Here is a 17,989-nt window from a genome sequence, read left to right as displayed (position 1 = left end):
TTTTTAAGTTGAAAAACCCCTTTATCACTCAATAAAACGAATCCATCACAAAAAAAATCAAAATTCAAAAAAATTCAAAAAATAAACTATTTAGTTTTTTTGCTATGAGTGCGATTTTTTCAACTTTTTCATGAAAAACGCCAGAAAGAGGTCAAAATAAGGCAGCTGAACAAGTTTAAACTTTTTTTGATGTTTGGAATTGAAAATTGAATTTTTTCAAATTTTATTTTTTTGTGATGGGTTCATTTCATCGAGTGAAGGGGTTTTTTCAACTTTCTCAGCGGATAAGGATGAATAGGAGTCAAATGGGTCAACTTCACCAGTCAGAACTTTTTTGCATGTTTTAAATAAAAAAATCGCATTTTTTCGCAAACTTTCAATTTTTTTAAATCGACTTCACGAAATAATGCCATCCCAATTTTTTAATATGTTGTTCAGCATGAAAAGTTGTCCATAATATATTTTTTTCATGATTTTTTAGAGTCGTAACAATATGAAAACTACGTTTTGAAACTTTTCCAGCTAATTTTTCAGACGAAAAAATGTGGCAACACTGATTTTTATATCATCTAAAGAGCTTTAATATCATCGAAAAGCCTTTCAAACCCCCTAACCATGGGAAAAAGTCCTATTTTGGTAGGTATCCCGGTTATCGAGTAATCCACTGCTGAAATGGATGATATTTCAAGTTCACTGAAAACTTTAACACTCCCTAGCAGCCTTTTAAAAAAGAGCTAGAGGGCTGCGATTTGCGCCATTGGTCATCCCTTCGGAAGGTCTTTCCACAGGAAAAATTTCAAAAAAAATCGCCGACCCCTCTTACCACTTCTTGATTGAATCGACGTGGAATCATCCTAAATTGACTGTATAGACTGGGGATTACATTTTAGTTGCACTAAACGCGAATTTGCACATGTCGAGGTTTTACCTACCACACTTATTTTTAAACTTTTTGATGAAAAAGTGACATTTGTTTGGAAATTTTTGGAAATAAAATAAAAATTTTTGGAAATAAAATAAGAATTTTTGAAATTTCTATCAAAAAAAAAAAGGCAAAATAAATCAACATTCTTACAACAAAAAGAAGTACTTTTCGAGAAATTTCTGGCAAAAAAACGAGTTTTACAATTCTTTTCAAAAAAACGACAACTATTGCCAATGTTGAGTGAAAAACGGCATAAAAAAACTACCTACCTAAACGGAGACAAAAACTTTCAATAAATTGAATGAAAATCAAAAGATTTTTTTTCCTTTACAGAACATCGATAGTGAGGGTGATGTAAAAGAACGTGGGTATGTGTAAGCAAAATAATATTGCACAAATATTCAAAGATTACAACAAGCAATTTTCTTGGTCAATATTTAGGTGTGTCACAAAAAAATGGCATTAGTATGTACATTTAAGTATATGTACCTACTTGAATGAAACGTTTAGTTTCTTACGCGACACAATGGCAAACACACTGATTGCTCTTTCACGTACACTTATAAGCTTGTGGATTGGAATACAAGGTAAGAAATTCATTTTGCATTTTCATAATCATAAACATCGTTAAGTACGAAAGTTTAATTTGACGAACGTAAAATATTGTAATCAAAAATAATGTCTACCTCTCCATTTCCGAATTGAAAATCTTCTAATACCAAACTCCTCACCTCATATGTCATCTTTCAGTCTACACGCCTCAGGTGACATCTTTGAGTTCGTTGCGGAACAACTATATAATGGCTTATGAGAACAAAACTTGGGCAGATCATCAACTAAGAAAAGTTCAAAATAGTAATACTTTCAATAATTTCAATGTGTAGTATCTACTGCTTTGCAACTCATTTGAGATACTGCGTTTCTTTCAAACCTTCGGTAATGTTCATAAAATTCGTTGAATGCTATTCACAGAATGCAGAGAATATACACAATACGCCTGCCAGTATCAAACACCTGATGTAGAAGATTCCCATATGGATCGGGTACTGAATGGAGAAAATGTTCCTGAAGGGATGCTTCCTCATATGGTATGTTTTATTTACAATAAATACTATCACTAAATTCTGATCGTACAAACCTACAAAATTTTAAATTTTGTAAAGGCATTTCTATTCGGTGAACTTGGGAATTGCTCTGGTACGTTGATCAGCGAAAAATTTGTGATGACTGCTGCTCATTGTACTTTTGATGCGGTTTGTCCAGAGTAAGTGAATGAACCTGGCAACATATACCTACTTACATAATATGTAGTCGTATTTTGGGAATTTAATATCTAGGCTATCTATTAAGTGGAACATTAGCTGACAATGAAACCACACGAGGTGTTCGCCTCTGATTCGAAATGGGTGTCTAGTGATTTTTGTGTAGAAATCACATTTTTTTTAAATCGCGAGAATTTTCAAAATATTTGTGAAAAATCAATTAACGTAGTGTTTTTGACCACGCTCTTTTAAAAATTGTGTGGTAGTATTAAAACCACGAAGGCGGATACCTCGAGTAGTTCCTCTGTTAACTCTTCTTTATTTCACACTAAAACAGGAGACAAATTAAAATCAAACTAGGAAGTTTAGACAACACTAACGATGGGACTGGTCGATGGTATGGTGTTGATCGCATCTACAACCACCCGTATTTCAAGAATTCAGAAACAGATTTGAAAAGCTGGCCTCACGATATTGCCCTAATAGAGCTATCTGAAACAGTGCATTTTAATCGAAACATCAGACCGATATGTTTGAACACTAATTACGAGATTAACATGTACAGTAGTGTTATTGCCGCAGGATGGGGTCGTACTGAACGTATGTACTTAGTCTATTTCCAAGGATAAATCATATTCGAAATTTCTTCTACTATGGACAAGTGTAATTGAATATTTTTTACAAACCGCGGTTCAACATCAAACTGAATAAAAATTGAAGATGGACGGACCAACTTTCTCAAAATGGTTGAATTAGGATTGAAAGAATCGCACTGTGATCTTGCTTACCGAATTCATTTCTACTACATCGACATAGTCAAATCATACACCTTTTGTGCCGCAGCGGACCAAAAAAATGTTTGTCCAGTAAGTACAATCATACAAGTTGATGAATGATTAGACAATGAAGATTCACGATTTAACTGATTTTATTTTATTCGCAGTAAAATGTAAATCAACTTCAAACATTTTTTCAATTTTTTTTTTTTTTTAGGGTGATTCCGGAGGACCTCTACATGTTCTGATGAATGATACATGTCCAAACATGTATGAACAAATTGGGGTAGCTACGAATGCAGGTTTCGAATGTTCGTTAGATTGCCATTACAGTTACGCGATATTCCAAAAAGTTGCACTTTACGTTCCTTGGATTGCTAGCATTGTTTGGCCCGAAGGAGACGAACCATGAAAATGTAATAATAATTGAGGAGGTGGATAGCAAAACGCAATAACTCCATTTTTGTTTTTTTTGGGAAATTAGGAAAAATTGTCAGGAGGGGAAGGGTGGGGGGTCGAGTTCCGAAATTGGTGTCAAATGAAAGGGGAAGGTGCCACAAATAAAATTTCCACTCAATTTCAAAATTTCGGTCACCTGGGTAAGCACAGTGAGGAAAAGAAAAAAAAGTTATTGCGTTTTGAACGCAAAATTTTTTTTTTTGGTGTTTTTCTGCAAAAAAACGTATTTTTTATTTGAAAAAATTGATGTTTAATCGAGAATTTTCGATAAAAAACAATTAAAAAAATGGAATGTGAAATTCAAACAATTCCTGTGTGTGATATGACATTCAGAGAGTGGCAACGAAAGCACCATTTTTTTAAGTAACTCCTACCCAACGATTTTCAGTACCCACCCGATGAAAAAAAACAGTGTTACCACATCTGCGCAACTGAAATGTATAAAAAGTAGTGGAGTTATTGCGTTTTGCAAACAAAATCTCATTTTTCAATGCATTTAGCTCTAAAATCAGACTTGTTTTCCTCGATTGCGCTATGATATTCAACTGATGGACAAAATCTGACACCGGGAATGGATTCCCCGTTGAATTTTACATAAGGATAGATATCAAACTCAATTTTCGTAATTTTGGAGTTATTGCGTTTTGCTATCCACCTCCTCAATTTATAACTATCGCCGAAGAATGTCACCGATCATCAAATTTTATTTGATGCAGATGTCGTATCACTGTAAAGGAAAAAAACCATTTCTCGATTGATGAAATATGTATTATTAATATCCGATTGTCACATACACAATCTAAATATACCATATATGTACATTCAATAACAATTTTCTACCATTCATTCTGACTCTTACCAGCAGTTAAGGACTAGTGAGTCGTGAAAATTACAATTTCTCATCAACTGTATTAGTCCAGGAAGTGCCGTTGCATTTATCAGCAAAATTTTTATTGTTGGAATAAGTTTATGAGGTCTATAGAAGTCAAATCACACAACTTCCTCACCCGAACGCGCTTGCGTTCTCCCACAGTGTGGATCAGGATCAAGGGTCGGGGTTCGGATTCAAGGTTTAAAGGTACAGGTTCAGTTCCAGTTCGGGATCATAAAGAATCGGATAGGGATTAAGTTCAAATTTTTCTCTGCCTCTTTGTGAAGATTTTGGCATTTTTGTTGGCTACAGAAATCGAGACATACAAAATGGGTGCAGAATCAAACAGACAGTTTCATTTTTCAAGGAAAGTTTTTTTGCCTTCGAGCCTGTTCGAGGAATGTGAAATTGTGAATTTTTATCAAATGTTTATTTGCCTTTGAGGATCGTGAAATTGTGGACAAATCAGCCTAAAAAATACCAAAATGTTACCCTTAATTTACATGTTTAGCATATTTACTTGTGAAATCCTGACTTGTACTCAAAAATAAAAGATCGTACTTCCCCCTTTTTTTTTAAAATTGAAAAAATCCACATTTCAATGAGGTCAAATAGGGTTGAATAAACAAGCCGAAAATTCCAAACCTTCAATTTTTAAAGATCGAAGACCCACTCCACAGCTTCCCGACATTAAAATTTTATAAATTTTCCAAATCTTTTTTAGAATTTAGAAGTACCCTTCAACCTTTAAAAGTCGTAACAATTCGAAAAGCTGCATTCAGTGGTTCCAATATAACGCCTAGATATTAATGTTTTGGGAACACCTCATTATTATTTTTAAACGCAATTGTCTTTTTCGAAACTATTTCCGAAAAAAAAGTGAAAATGACCCACCCTGTTCAAAAAAAAATGCTGAAAATTGTTCTATGAAGTTGTACCATTTTCATCAACTACATAATTCGTTTCCTGCAGCCCTGGTCTTGAACCCGAACACCCCGAATAATGATCAATAGGGCAACCCAAAATATGCTCTCATTCAAGGTAAAATATTCAATATAATTATATTCGATTTTTTGAGGTGAAATATTCGACAAAAATATTCAATTAGCCCTAAAATATTCGAAAATATTCTAAATCAAATTTGGTATCGTTTCACTCGCCTTTACACGCACATTACAAAAAAGGCTACATCGTCGTTGGGTTTTGTTTCCTAAATTACATGCCCTATTCGCAATTTCGCAAAATGGAACAAAATTGTTGAATTAAAATTCTATTTTGATCGTCAAAAAAAAAAAAAAATCGAAGCTTGAATTTAAAAATTCAATCTTCATCATCATTTCATCAATCATCAATATAATAATAATAATAATAATAATAATAGCCTTTATTTTACAGCAGTATTAACAATCTTAAATTATAACACTGCCATGGCCCTAAGTAAGAGCATAGGCCTCCCCCAACCGTATCCATTCTCTTCTGTTCTCAGCTATTCTGTGGAAGTGGCTGTGTTGAAGAAGTTTGCATATGTCGTCTCTCCATCTCATTTTCTGTCTGCCCTGATTTCTTTTCCCATACATCTGCCAAAAGGTCACCCGATGGGTCCATCTCAGTGAGCTGCTCCTTGCAACATGGCCAGCCCATTTCCATTTTTTCTTTCTGACCTCTTTGGCCAAATCTTTATTGTATTTTAGTCTGGATTTAATAAATTTCAACTTTACCCTATCCCTCAATTTTAAGTTCAAAATACGATCGTTCCATTCGATTTTGTGTGGTCCGAATTCTGTTCAGAGATTTTTTATCAACTGCCCACGTTTGTGCTCCATAAGTCATAACTGGTTCAATACATGAGTTAAAGATTATACTTTTTTGGTTTTCTGTAAAGGGCCCCTTGAAGATGTGTTTTAATGACCAAAATTTATTCCATGATAGTGTTATTCTTCTTTGGATCTCCCTCCCTTCACTAAAACCTCCTATGTTTATCTGTTGTCCTAGATAAATAATTTCTTTTTCACCTTCTATTTTTTGACCATCAATCTGTAAGGTAGTGTTATTTTTTGAATTGGTTAATAGTTTTGTTTTGCCAAAATTTATATGTAGACCAGCTTTTTTCCCCTCATTATTGAGTTCTTCAACCATACATTGTAGTTGGGATATGCTACTTGCAAAAAGAACAACATCATCTGCAAATCTCAACTCACTCAGGTAGGACCCATCTATAACAATTCCTTTTTTCTCCCAGTTTAATTTGCGAAAAATTTCTTCCAAAGAGGAGATAAATAACAGTGACGAGAGAGGATCCCCTTGTTTTACTCCTTTTCCCACATCAAAATATTCCCCTTCCATTTCTGTAATTATTCTTGCCTTCAGTTCTGAGTAAAGTTCTATAATCATTTTCACATACATGATAGGCACACCTTGATTAATTAGTGCTTCAATCATGAACTCGTGTTCTAGAGAATCAAAGGCTTTTATATAGTCTATAAATAGTAGGTAAATTTCTAGTTGGTACTCATTACTCTTTTCAATGATATGGTTTAAAACATGTAAATGGTCAGTGGTTGAAAAACCCTTTCTAAAACCTGCCTGTTCCATAGGTTGTTGACTTTCTAGGATATTTTTGAGCCTATTATTTAAAACTGATGAGAATATGAATGGTGCCTTTCAAGAAGGTCCTATCGACCGATAGGACCTTTTTGAGGAGTTCATGAAATTTGAATCTCTGACGTTTTCTACATAAGATGGTGCAAACCGCAGCGCTCCATGTGGTGTTGTTCACAAACAGCAGCTATATGAAGTTGGCTAGGAAACGCAACTGGAAAATGCACGCATTACCTTCTTCTCCGAAATGGTTGATCACAACTGAGGAGGTGGATAGCAAAACGCAATAACTCCAAAATTACGAAAATTGAGTTTGATATCTATCCTTATGTAAAATTCAACGGGGAATCCATTCCCGGTGTCAGATTTTGTCCATCAGTTGAATATCATAGCGCAATCGAGGAAAACAAGTCTGATTTTAGAGCTAAATGCATTGAAAAATGAGATTTTGTTTGCAAAACGCAATAACTCCACTACTTCTTATACATTTCAGTTGCGCAGATGTGGTAACACTGTTTTTTTTTCATCGGGTGGGTACTGAAAATCGTTGGGTAGGAGTTACTTAAAAAAATGGTGCTTTCGTTGCCACTCTCTGAATGCCATATCACACACAGGAATTGTTTGAATTTGACATTCCAGTTTTTTAATTGTTTTTTATCGAAAATTCTCGATTAAACATCAATTTTTTCAAATAAAAAATACGTTTTTTTGCAGAAAAACACTAAAAAAAAATTTTGCGTTCAAAACGCAATAACTTTTTTTTCTTTTCCTCACTGTGTTTACCCAGGTGACCGAAATTTTGAAATTGAGTGGAAATTTTATTTGTGGCACCTTCCCCTTTCATTTGACACCAATTTCGGAACTCGACCCCCAACCCTTCCCCTCCTGACAATTTTTCCTAATTTCCCAAAAAAACCAAAAATGGAGTTATTGCGTTTTGCTATCCACCTCCTCAACTATACCAGAAGGCAGTCTTGAGTAGTAATTTTCAACGCAGAATTCAAATTTTGAGTCAATTTTGCCCCTCGACCCCAAGGGGGGGTGGTACCAAATGAAAATTTGGGAAAAATGTGAAAAAATCGAGTATAGTGTCGAAATCTTGATACTTTGGGTTAAAAACAACGATTTTTGAGTCAATTTCCCTCGTAGCCCCCCAGGGGGGGTGGTATCAAATAAAAATACGAAAAAATCGAGTATAGTGTCGAAATCTTGGTACATTTGGGCTGAAAACCCGATTTTCGAGCCAATTTTGTCCTTCGCACGCCAGGGAGGAAGGGGGTGGTACCAAATCGAAATTTGGGGAAAACAGTGAAAAAATCGAGTGCGCACTCACACATGCATGGCTAAAGTATGAGATGATAGCAGGTTTCCGCAGGTAAATCGATCGCAGTTGTTTTACATACACTAAAATGCATAATTTTTCATATTCGTCGTTTTGGGGAATGCTGGCGGAAGAAACTTCTGCCCTACAGTATTAAAGATATTACATTAAAGTACTCAATTTTTTCACTTTTATCCTAAATTTTGATTAGGTACCACACCCCTCCCCCCGGAAGCCGAGGGACAAAATTGACTCGAAAATCGGGTTTTCAGCCCAAATGTACCAAGATTTCGACACTATACTCGATTTTTTCGCATTTTTATTTGGTACCACCCCCCTGGGGGCCTACGAGGGAAATTGACTCAAAAATCGTTGTTTTTAACCCAAAGTATCAAGATTTTGACACTATACTCGATTTTTTCACATTTTCCCCAAATTTTCATTTGGTACCACCCCCCCCTGGGGGTCGAGGGGCAAAATTGACTCAAAATTTGAATTCTGCGTTGAAAATTACTTCTCAAGAGTGACTATTTCATGTTTTTGGTGGGTTTGAGAAGGAATAAAATCGATTTTTAGGTGAATAACCGCAAGAAGGTCCTGTCGTTTCAAGAAGGTCCTATCGAGGTCTCTTTTGTAAAGCGCTCCCATGGAAATGTTGGTGGTGGAAAAAAAATTACTACGCAGGAATTAATTAGTGGAAAGATGCTTCTATTCAACAAAAAAAAACGGAGCTCGCTATATCATTTTAAACCAAAATGACAAAACACTGAAATATAAAAATGCGTTTTTCTCAAAACTAGTTTTTTGTCGATAGGACCTTCTTGAAAAGCACCATTCATATTTTTCCTATGGTATTGCTAATGCTTATTGGTCTGTAGTTTTCAATTTTCTAAGAAAGAAAGAGAAAGAAATCATCAATATCATCATCATTAAAAAGAACCATTTTTTTCATCTTCAACATTCTGTGAAAATGATGTTACCTGTGTTGCGATTCTCAAAATGCAAAAATTTCCAAAATATTCGATAAATTGCGAAATATGTGGTAATTTTAGCCAAAAATATTCAAATAGCAATCAAATATGTGAAAATATTCATTTTAAGGCAAAATATTCGAAAATATTCTAAATGAAGTAGGTCTTAAATGAAAGGCAATTTTCTAAAACGTAAAATGATTTTGTTACATTTGTAATCGGAGTGCAACAAAAAAACATTCAAAAAAATATATTGGGTTGCCCTAATGATCAAGATCAGGGATCAGAGTTTCGAAGTTCAGGGTTTCTAGTTTAAGGAGTAGGGTTTTGTTTCGATTCAGGTTCATTAAAAATAATCGGGATTTTTAAGATAAGGGATCAGGATGGGTTTGGACCACTATCCCTGTTGAGGAGCTAACATTTGGCATGCATTTTCTAAGAGAGCCCTACATGTACCTTGTGAAGGTTGCAACTTTCAGGACTTACCTAGGCTCAATTTTTTTCAAAGGAAAACATTAGCAAATGTAAAAGTGCAAAAAATAACCAAAAAAATAATGATTAGCGAGAAGAACTTGATGTAGTAAAAAAAAAATCAAAAAAACACAGAACGTAACGAGTTAAAACGTTAACGTTCTGGTTCTCAATTTTGAAAACGTTGAACTATTTTGAAATTTTTATACGAAAAAGTGAAATTTGTCAGCAATATTTTCGGCAGTTAAAGTACCTACATAAGCATTTTTGTAAATTTATTCTAGCGGGAAAAAAATGGTAAAATAAAGCAACACTCCTACACTTTTACAAAAGGAAGGGCTTTTTGGAAACTTTCTGGCAAAACGATACTTTTGGACAATCATTGAAAAAAAATTAGACTTGTTGGCATTTTTCCCACAAAAAAAAGTTTCAGCAATTTCGAGTGGAAAAACCCATTGAAAGAACACCTCAAATAATGAGGGTGATGTAAAAGATGAGATTAGTGTAATGTAGGTGATGCGTAAGTTAAGTACCAGTAATATTACACAACTCTTTCAAGATTACTGTAATCGATTTCCTTAGTCAATACGCCACGAAAACAATGGCATAGTACACTTACCTACTTGAATGAAATGTTCAGTTTTTTACGCGACACGATGGTAAATACACCGATTGCTCTTTCACGCACAATTATAAGCTTGTGGATTGGAATACAAGGTAAGAAATTCATTTGGCATTTTCATAATCATAAACTTCTTCAACGTACGAGAGGTGAATTTGAAAAACGTACGTAAAATATTATAATGAAAAATTACTGTCCACCTTTCCATTTCCGAATTGAAAATCTTCTAATACCAAACCACTCGCTGCATATTTCATCTTTCAGTCTACAAGCCTCAGGTGACATCGTTGAGTTCGTTGAGGAACAACTATATAATGGCTTATGAGAACAAAACATGGGCTGATAATCAAATGAAGAAAGCTCAAAATAGTAATAATTTCAATTTCCATTTGTACAATATTACTCACTAGTGATACTACGTTTCTTTCAAACCTTCGGTAATGTTCATAAAACTCGTTGAATACTATTCACAGAATGCAAAGAATATACACAATACGCCTGCCAGTATCAAACACCTGATGTAGAAGATTCCCATATGGATCGGATACTGAATGGAGAATATGTTTCTGCAGGGATGCTTCCTCATATGGTATGTTCTATCTATTATCACCAAATTCTCATTCACAACCGTGTCGTACGGACTTTCGGGCACACCATTCAGTACAAACCTACAAAATTTTAAATATTTTGTAAAGGCATTTATATTTACTCCACTTTGGAATTGCTCTGCTTCGTTGATCAGCGAAAAATTTGTGATGGCAGCTGCTCATTGTACTTCTGACATCGTTTGTGCAGAGTAAGTAAATGAATCTGGACACATATACTAGATACTTACATAATATTATGTAGGTAGTCGTATTTTGGGAATTTAATATCTAGCCTATACATATATTGATTGAAATATCAACCGACAATGGAACCACTCGAGGTGTTCGCTTCTGACTCGAAAGTGTGCCTACTGCCTAGTGATTTTTGAAAAGAAAGCGCTATTTTTTTTAAAATCAGGATACCTAGTTGGTGTTTTCAAAAGAATTGTTAAAAATCCACTAACGCAGTACATATTTCTGTCCATGCTGTTTTCAAAACTTGGGAATGCATTGAATGGTTCCTTTGTAAGCTCTTCCTCATTACACACTAAAACAGGGGAAAAGTTAAAATCAAACTGGGAAGCTTAGACAAGACCAACGATGGAACCGGTCGATGGTATGGTGTTGATCACATCTACGAACACCCGTATTTCAAGTACGTAGGAAGCTTGCCTCATGACATTGCCTTAATAGAGCTATCCGAAACAGTGCGTTTTAATCGAAACATCAGACCGATATGTTTGAACACAAATCACGATATTAGCAAGTACAATAGTGCTATTGCCGCAGGATGGGGTCGTACTGAGCGTACGTAGTCTATTTCTAAGGATAAATCAAATTCGAAATTTCTTCTACTATGGACAAGACTAATTGGATTTATTTTTTACAAACCGCGGTTCAACATCAAACTGAATAAAAATTGAAGATGGAAAGACCAACTTTCTCAAAATGGTTGAGTTACGATTGAAGGATTCGCACTGTGATGAGTTTCTCCAAGATATTGAATACTTGGACGCAGCCAAATCATACACCATTCGTATCTCAGAATACCAAAAAAACACTTGTGGAGTAAGTACCTACCACTAATAGTAACTATACAAAAGTTGCTTCAATAGATTTTCAGAAACAAATACAGGCGAAATTAACATCCCAAATCTGTTGGTGATGTTTGGCCATTAGATTATTAGCTTAGTTCACAAAAACAGGTAAATTATTGGCAAAGTATCGTCCATTCTACATAAATTGAGAATGAAGATTCGCGATTCAACTGTTTTATAAGCAATTAAATGTAAATGTACTTAATATCAAAAAATTCCAAGAATTCAATTGTTTTTTTTTCTTTATACTTAGGGTGACTCTGGAGGATCTCTACAGGTTCTGATCAATGATACATGTCCAAACATGTATGAACAAATTGGGGTAAATACGCAATCAAGTAATTCCGAATGTTCGTTAAATTCCGATGCCAATTGCGGCGTATACGCAAAAGTTGCGCGTTATGTTCCATGGATTGCTAGCATCGTTTGGCCTGAAGAAGAGGGACCATGAAGATGTAATAATAATTATTAACTGTCGCCGAAGAATCTCATATATCAACAAATTTTATTTGATGCAAATGTATCACTGTACCTAAAGGAAAAGAACCATTTCTTAATTGACGAAATAATATAATTATTATAAATTTCAGATTATCAAATACACTACCCAAATATACTCATTCAATATATTTACGACAATTTATTCTAAGTCTTACAAGCAGTTAAGGACTAGTGGGTCGTGAACATTACAATTTCTCATCATCTTCATAAGTCCAGGAAATGTCGTAGCTTTTGTCAGCAAAATTTCCATTGTTGGAATATGTTTATGAGGTCCGTAGAAGTAAAACCACACAACTTTGCCCACTCGAACGGGCTGGCGTTCTCCCCCAAGTGGATCTGGTTTAAGGGTTGGGGTTCGGATTCAGCGTTTTAAGGTTCAGGTTCAGGTTCAGTTCTATAGTTTGGGATCTAAGAACAATCGAGATCAGGATCGGGATCGAGTTCAATTTTTTTCTCTGCCTCTTTGTAATGATTTTGGCATAAATTTTGCTGGTTACAGAAATTGAGAAATACAGAATACATGCAGAATTTAACAAAATGTTTCATGAAAATTTTTCTTTTCTTTTGGGGGTCGTGAAATTCTGAACAGATCAGTATAAAAAATACTATAATTATTCTTTTGGGGGTTGTGAAATTCTGAACAGATCAGTATAAGAAATACTATATTTCACCCTCAATGTATTTACTTCTGGAATTTCAACTACAACAGAAAACATCGCAGTATTTCCCCCCTTTTTTTAAATTGGAAACATCCAAATTTTGATGTGGCCAAATAGCCTCGAATAAACAAACCAAATCTTCAACATTTAAATATCTGAGATCTACTCCACAGCTTACGGATACTTTCAATTTTTTCTCAGTTTTTAAAATCGTATAAGTATCCGAATAATGATCGTGATCATGGATCAGAGCTTCGAGGTTCAGGTTTAAGAGATCAGGTTTGATTCGGTTCAGGATCAAGTAATTACATAAACACCCCCCAGAAAAAACATTACAAATTGAAATGCTCAAGTTCTTGATTTTGAGTTGGAAACTTTTTGAATGAAAAAGTGAGATTTTTTGGCAATTTTTTCGGCAATAAGACAAGACTTTTTGCAATTATTAAAAACCAAAAAAAAAAAAAAAAAAAAAAAATACAACGTGAAGCAACTTGGTAATTTTGAGAGAGAAAATGCATTGAAAGAAGTTCCTTCCTAGCTGAACGAAGACAACAATTTCTCCTGAAATTTAATTAAAAATCAAAGAAACTTTTTTTCCTTTAATGAGGGTTATGTGAAACATGAGATTAGTATAATGTACCTATAATGTGCAAGTACCAATAATATTGCACAAATCTTTCAAGGTTACTGTAATCGATTTCCTTGCTCAATACGCCACGAAAACAATGGCATAGTACACAATGTATACCTACTTGAATAAAATGTTCAGTTTTTTACGCGACACGATGGCAAATACACCGATTGCTCTTTCACGTACGATTATAAGCTTGTGGATTGGAATACAAGGTAGGAAATTCATTTTGCATTTTCATAAACTTCGTCAACGTACTAGAGTTGAATTTGACGAACGTAAAATATTGTAATAAAAATTATGTATGTACTATCCACCTCTCCATTTTCAAATTGAAAATCTTCTAATATCAAACCCCTCACCTCATATGTCATCTTTCAGTCTACAGGCCTCAGGTGACATCGTTGAGTTCGTTGCGGAACAACTATATAATGGCTTATGAGAACAAAACATGGGCAGATAATCAAATAAAGAAAGCTCAAAATAGTAATACTTTCAATTTTAATGTGTAGTATATGTATATTACTCATTTAAGGTACTGCGTTTCTTTCAAACTTTCGGTAATGTTTATAAAACTCGTTGAATGATATTCACAGAATGCAAAGAATATACACAATACGCCTGCCAGTATCAAACACCTGATGTAGAAGATTCCCATAAGGATCGGATACAGAATGGAGAATATGTTTCTGAAGGGATGCTTCCTCATATGGTATGTTGTATATGTATGTGCATTATTATCACTGAATTCCCATTCACAACCCTCGTGCAGATTTTCCAATACATCATTATCAATATTTTGTAAAGGCGTATCTAATAATAATTCTTGCAAGAGATATAGGGAAGGCTTGCTCTGGTACGTTGATCAGCGAAAAATTTGTGATGACTGCTGCTCATTGTACGTTTGGCATCGTTTGTGCAGGGTAAGTGAATGAACCTGACAACATACATACAATACAACTCATACTTACATATTATGTAGTCGTATTTTGGAAATTTCATATCTAAGCTATCTATTAAGTGAAACATTAACTGACAATGGAACCACTCGAGGTGTTCGCCTCCGATTCGAAATGGTGCCTAGTAATTTTTGTGAAGAAGACGCTTTTTTTTTTTAAATCGCAGTTGAACTTGCAAAAAATTCGTGAAAAATCAATTAACGTAGTGTTTTTGAGTACATACTTTTAAAAATTTTGTGGTAGCATAAAACCACTAAGGCGGATAGCTCGAGCAGTTTCTATGTGAGCTCGTCTTTATTTCAAACTAAAACAGGCAACAAATTCACATCAAACTGGGAAGTTTAAACAAAAATAACGATGAGACCGGCCGTTGGTATGGTGTCGATCACATCTACGACCACCCGTATTTCAAGGATACAGATAGGAGTAAAAAAGTCTGGCCTCACGATATTGCCCTAATAGAGCTATCCGAAACAGTGCATTTTAGTCGAAACATCAGACCGATATGTTTGAACACTAATTACGAGATCAACATGTACAATAGTGCTATTGCTGCAGGATGGGGTCTTACTGAGCGTATGTAGTCTATTTCCGAGGATAAATCAAATTAAAAATTTTTTCTACTATGGACAAGACTAATTGAATTTATTTTTTACAAACCGCGGTTCATCATCAAACTGAATAAAAATTAAAGATGGATGGACCAACTTTCTCAAAATGGTTGAATTACAATTGAAGGAATCGCACTGTGATCGTAGTTACCAAGAAGATTTTGAATACTCCGACATAGCCAAATCATACGCCATTTGTGCCGCAGAGGACCAAAAAAACACTTGTGGAGTAAGTACAAGTATACAAGTTGATGATATTTTGCTGTTAGATTATTTAGCTTGGTCCACTAAAAGCAGATATAAATTATCACCAACGCATCGTCCATTCTAAATGATTTGACAATGAAGATTCGTGATTCAACTGATTTATTCGCAGAGAAATGTACCTAAAATAATTTTAAAAGATTTTTTTTAATTGTTTTTTTTTTTTACTTTTCTTTAGGGTGACTCCGGTGGACCTCTACATGTTCTGATGAATGATACATGTCCAAACATGTATGAACAAATTGGGGTAGCAGCGAATTCAGTAGGAGAGTGTTCGTTAGATTGTACTTACAGTTGGGCGATATTCACAAAAGTTTCACTTTATATTCCTTGGATTGCTAGCATTGTTTGGCCCGAAGAAGGCGGAACATGAAAGTATAACAACATTAAGTACCTACTACCTATCGCCGAAGAATTTCATCGATCAATAAATTTTATTAGATGCAAAATTGCAAATGCATCACTGTAAAGGAAGAGAACCATTTCTTAATTGATGAAATATTATTAATTTTAGATTGTCAAATACACAACTAAAATATACTATACACATTCAATATATTTTCGACTATTTATTCTGACTCTTACTACGAGCATCGTAGTAATTACATTTTCTCATCATCTTTATTAGTCCAGGAAGTGTCATTGTTGAAGTATACCTGGGTTTTTGAGTTTCAAGTTTTAAATTTTTTTATCTAATTTAGTAGAGTAAAGAAATTTGATGACATTGTCTATGTAAGTGGGGTCATTAGAATGGAGGACTTGAAGTTGGTTGGAATTTAGAAGTCTGGAGCGTTCACTTTGGTAGGAAGGACAGTCTATTAGTAGATGAGCAATGTTTAAGGGGATGTTGCATTCTGAGCATGATGAGGGAGGCTGTTTGAGGAACATGAATTGGTGAGTAAGAAGAGAGTGACCAGTTCTGAGTCTGGTGAGAAGAACCTCAGATCTACGCTGAAGTTGTTCAGAAGTTTTCCATAAAGATGTAGTATTTTTTATTCTTTTTAGTTTATTTGAGCTTGGGATTAGAGACCATGAAGATTGAAACACTTCATGCATTAAAGTTTTTGAATGGAGCTTTAGGTCTGATAGAGGGATTGGAATGTTGGAAAGGGGGAGGTGCAGGTGTGCTTGCTTAGCTATTTTATCAGCCAACTCATTACCATGAATCTGGGAGTGTGAAGGTATCCAGCATAGTATGGGTGTGCTGTTTTGGAAGAGTTGCAGGAGTTCAATAATTTCAAGTGATATAGGATGTGAATATTTTGATCTATAGTTTTTTATTCGCACTTGACAGCAAAGTAGTCGCCATCTAGCAGTCAAAACAGAACTACAACGAAACTAGGATATAATTTTTCGTTACATGTATTCTTATGGGAGATTTGCGATTTTCAAAAATTAATTAAAAATCGTGTAATTATCGTAGGAGTGTAATTTTTACTTCAAATGAATGTTTAATTCTTCTACTTTTTGAGAAAATTTATTACAATCTCTTAAACATAGTTTTTCTTGCGAAAAAATTGCACCGCATTTACAACGTATTTGCATTGTTTATTGTATCCTGAAATGCTGAAAAACATAGGAAGTGCAAAGCAATTTTTTCACAAGAAAAACAATGTTTAAGAAATTGTAATAAATTTTCTCAAAAAGTAGAAGAATTAAACATTCATTTGAAGTAAAAATTATATTCCTACGATAATTACACAATTTTTAATTAATTTTTGAAAATCACAAATCTCCCATAAGAATACATGTAATGAAAAATGTTATCCTAGTTTCATTGCTCGTAGCAGCGCCATCTATTGGGACTGTCAACTGCGAATTGATAAAAGAGCTGATAGTGAGTCAGTAAAAACTGTAACTTTATTTAATGAAAAATCAAGGGAATATGTTATTGCAGATTTAATTGCATATAATTCAGCAGAGAGAATGGTGCAAAGGGAGGGGAGAGCAGTGGGAATAGAGATATCGCCATGAATGATAGCACATCCAGTGAATTGTTTGGTTTTTGAGCCATCAGTATATATGTGACTGTGTTCTTTATACTTGTCAAGAAGAAGAAGAAAATGTCTTTCAAGTATGATGGGGTTAGTGAGATTTTTATCAAATTCTGTCAAAGATAGGTCAATGATAGGGTTAAAAGATTGCCAAGATGGGGTAGGGTTTACTAGCAAATGGTGTATTTTGATGTTATTTTCTTCTACTTGTTGTAGAAAAGATTGGAATTTTACAGATAGTGAATGCATAGGAATCATATATTCCAACTTCAAGTTGAAACAATAAATCACATAACTAACACTTGTGTTGAATGTGTGTATTGATTTGGTAATTTAGAATGATTAATGTGAAGAGTATTTGGTATTGATTGGAACCTTTCCTATGATCTGAGCTATCCACGGCAAGGTAA

At 34.4% G+C, this 17,989-nt stretch overlaps 3 protein-coding genes across 4 annotated transcripts; all 3 read left to right on the top strand.

Moving 5' to 3' along the window:
* The first annotated feature begins 1,399 nt into the window (after positions 1-1,399).
* LOC135837277 (chymotrypsin-like elastase family member 1) lies at positions 1,400-4,248 on the top strand. Of its 2 annotated transcripts, XM_065352489.1 has the most exons (8): positions 1,400-1,512; positions 1,676-1,780; positions 1,898-2,013; positions 2,089-2,189; positions 2,525-2,787; positions 2,908-3,053; positions 3,181-3,379; positions 4,139-4,248. In XM_065352489.1, exons 1-7 carry the CDS (start codon positions 1,452-1,454, stop codon positions 3,373-3,375), a joined length of 987 nt encoding a protein of 328 aa, XP_065208561.1. In that variant the 5' UTR covers positions 1,400-1,451; the 3' UTR covers positions 3,376-3,379; positions 4,139-4,248. The 2 variants fall into 2 exon arrangements, with proteins under 2 accessions (XP_065208561.1, XP_065208560.1); XM_065352488.1 differs by having other exon boundaries at positions 3,181-4,248.
* A 6,012-nt stretch (positions 4,249-10,260) lies between these two features.
* On the top strand, positions 10,261-12,589 carry LOC135837273 (CLIP domain-containing serine protease C9-like). Its single transcript, XM_065352484.1, has 7 exons — positions 10,261-10,371; positions 10,541-10,645; positions 10,750-10,865; positions 10,972-11,072; positions 11,420-11,670; positions 11,789-11,931; positions 12,214-12,589. Exons 1-7 carry the CDS (start codon positions 10,287-10,289, stop codon positions 12,409-12,411), a joined length of 999 nt encoding a protein of 332 aa, XP_065208556.1. The 5' UTR covers positions 10,261-10,286; the 3' UTR covers positions 12,412-12,589.
* Positions 12,590-13,872: 1,283 nt separating this feature from the next.
* On the top strand, positions 13,873-16,143 carry LOC135837269 (chymotrypsin-like elastase family member 1). Its single transcript, XM_065352481.1, has 7 exons — positions 13,873-13,966; positions 14,133-14,237; positions 14,348-14,463; positions 14,559-14,674; positions 15,024-15,286; positions 15,405-15,550; positions 15,764-16,143. Exons 1-7 carry the CDS (start codon positions 13,882-13,884, stop codon positions 15,956-15,958), a joined length of 1,026 nt encoding a protein of 341 aa, XP_065208553.1. The 5' UTR covers positions 13,873-13,881; the 3' UTR covers positions 15,959-16,143.
* The last annotated feature ends 1,846 nt before the right edge of the window (positions 16,144-17,989 follow it).

The sequence above is a fragment of the Planococcus citri genome, chromosome 2 (assembly GCF_950023065.1).
Source record: "Planococcus citri chromosome 2, ihPlaCitr1.1, whole genome shotgun sequence".
Classification (NCBI taxonomy): domain Eukaryota; kingdom Metazoa; phylum Arthropoda; class Insecta; order Hemiptera; family Pseudococcidae; genus Planococcus; species Planococcus citri.
Note: the sequence above shows the minus strand (reverse complement) of the source record. Positions and strands in the feature narration are given on the sequence as shown.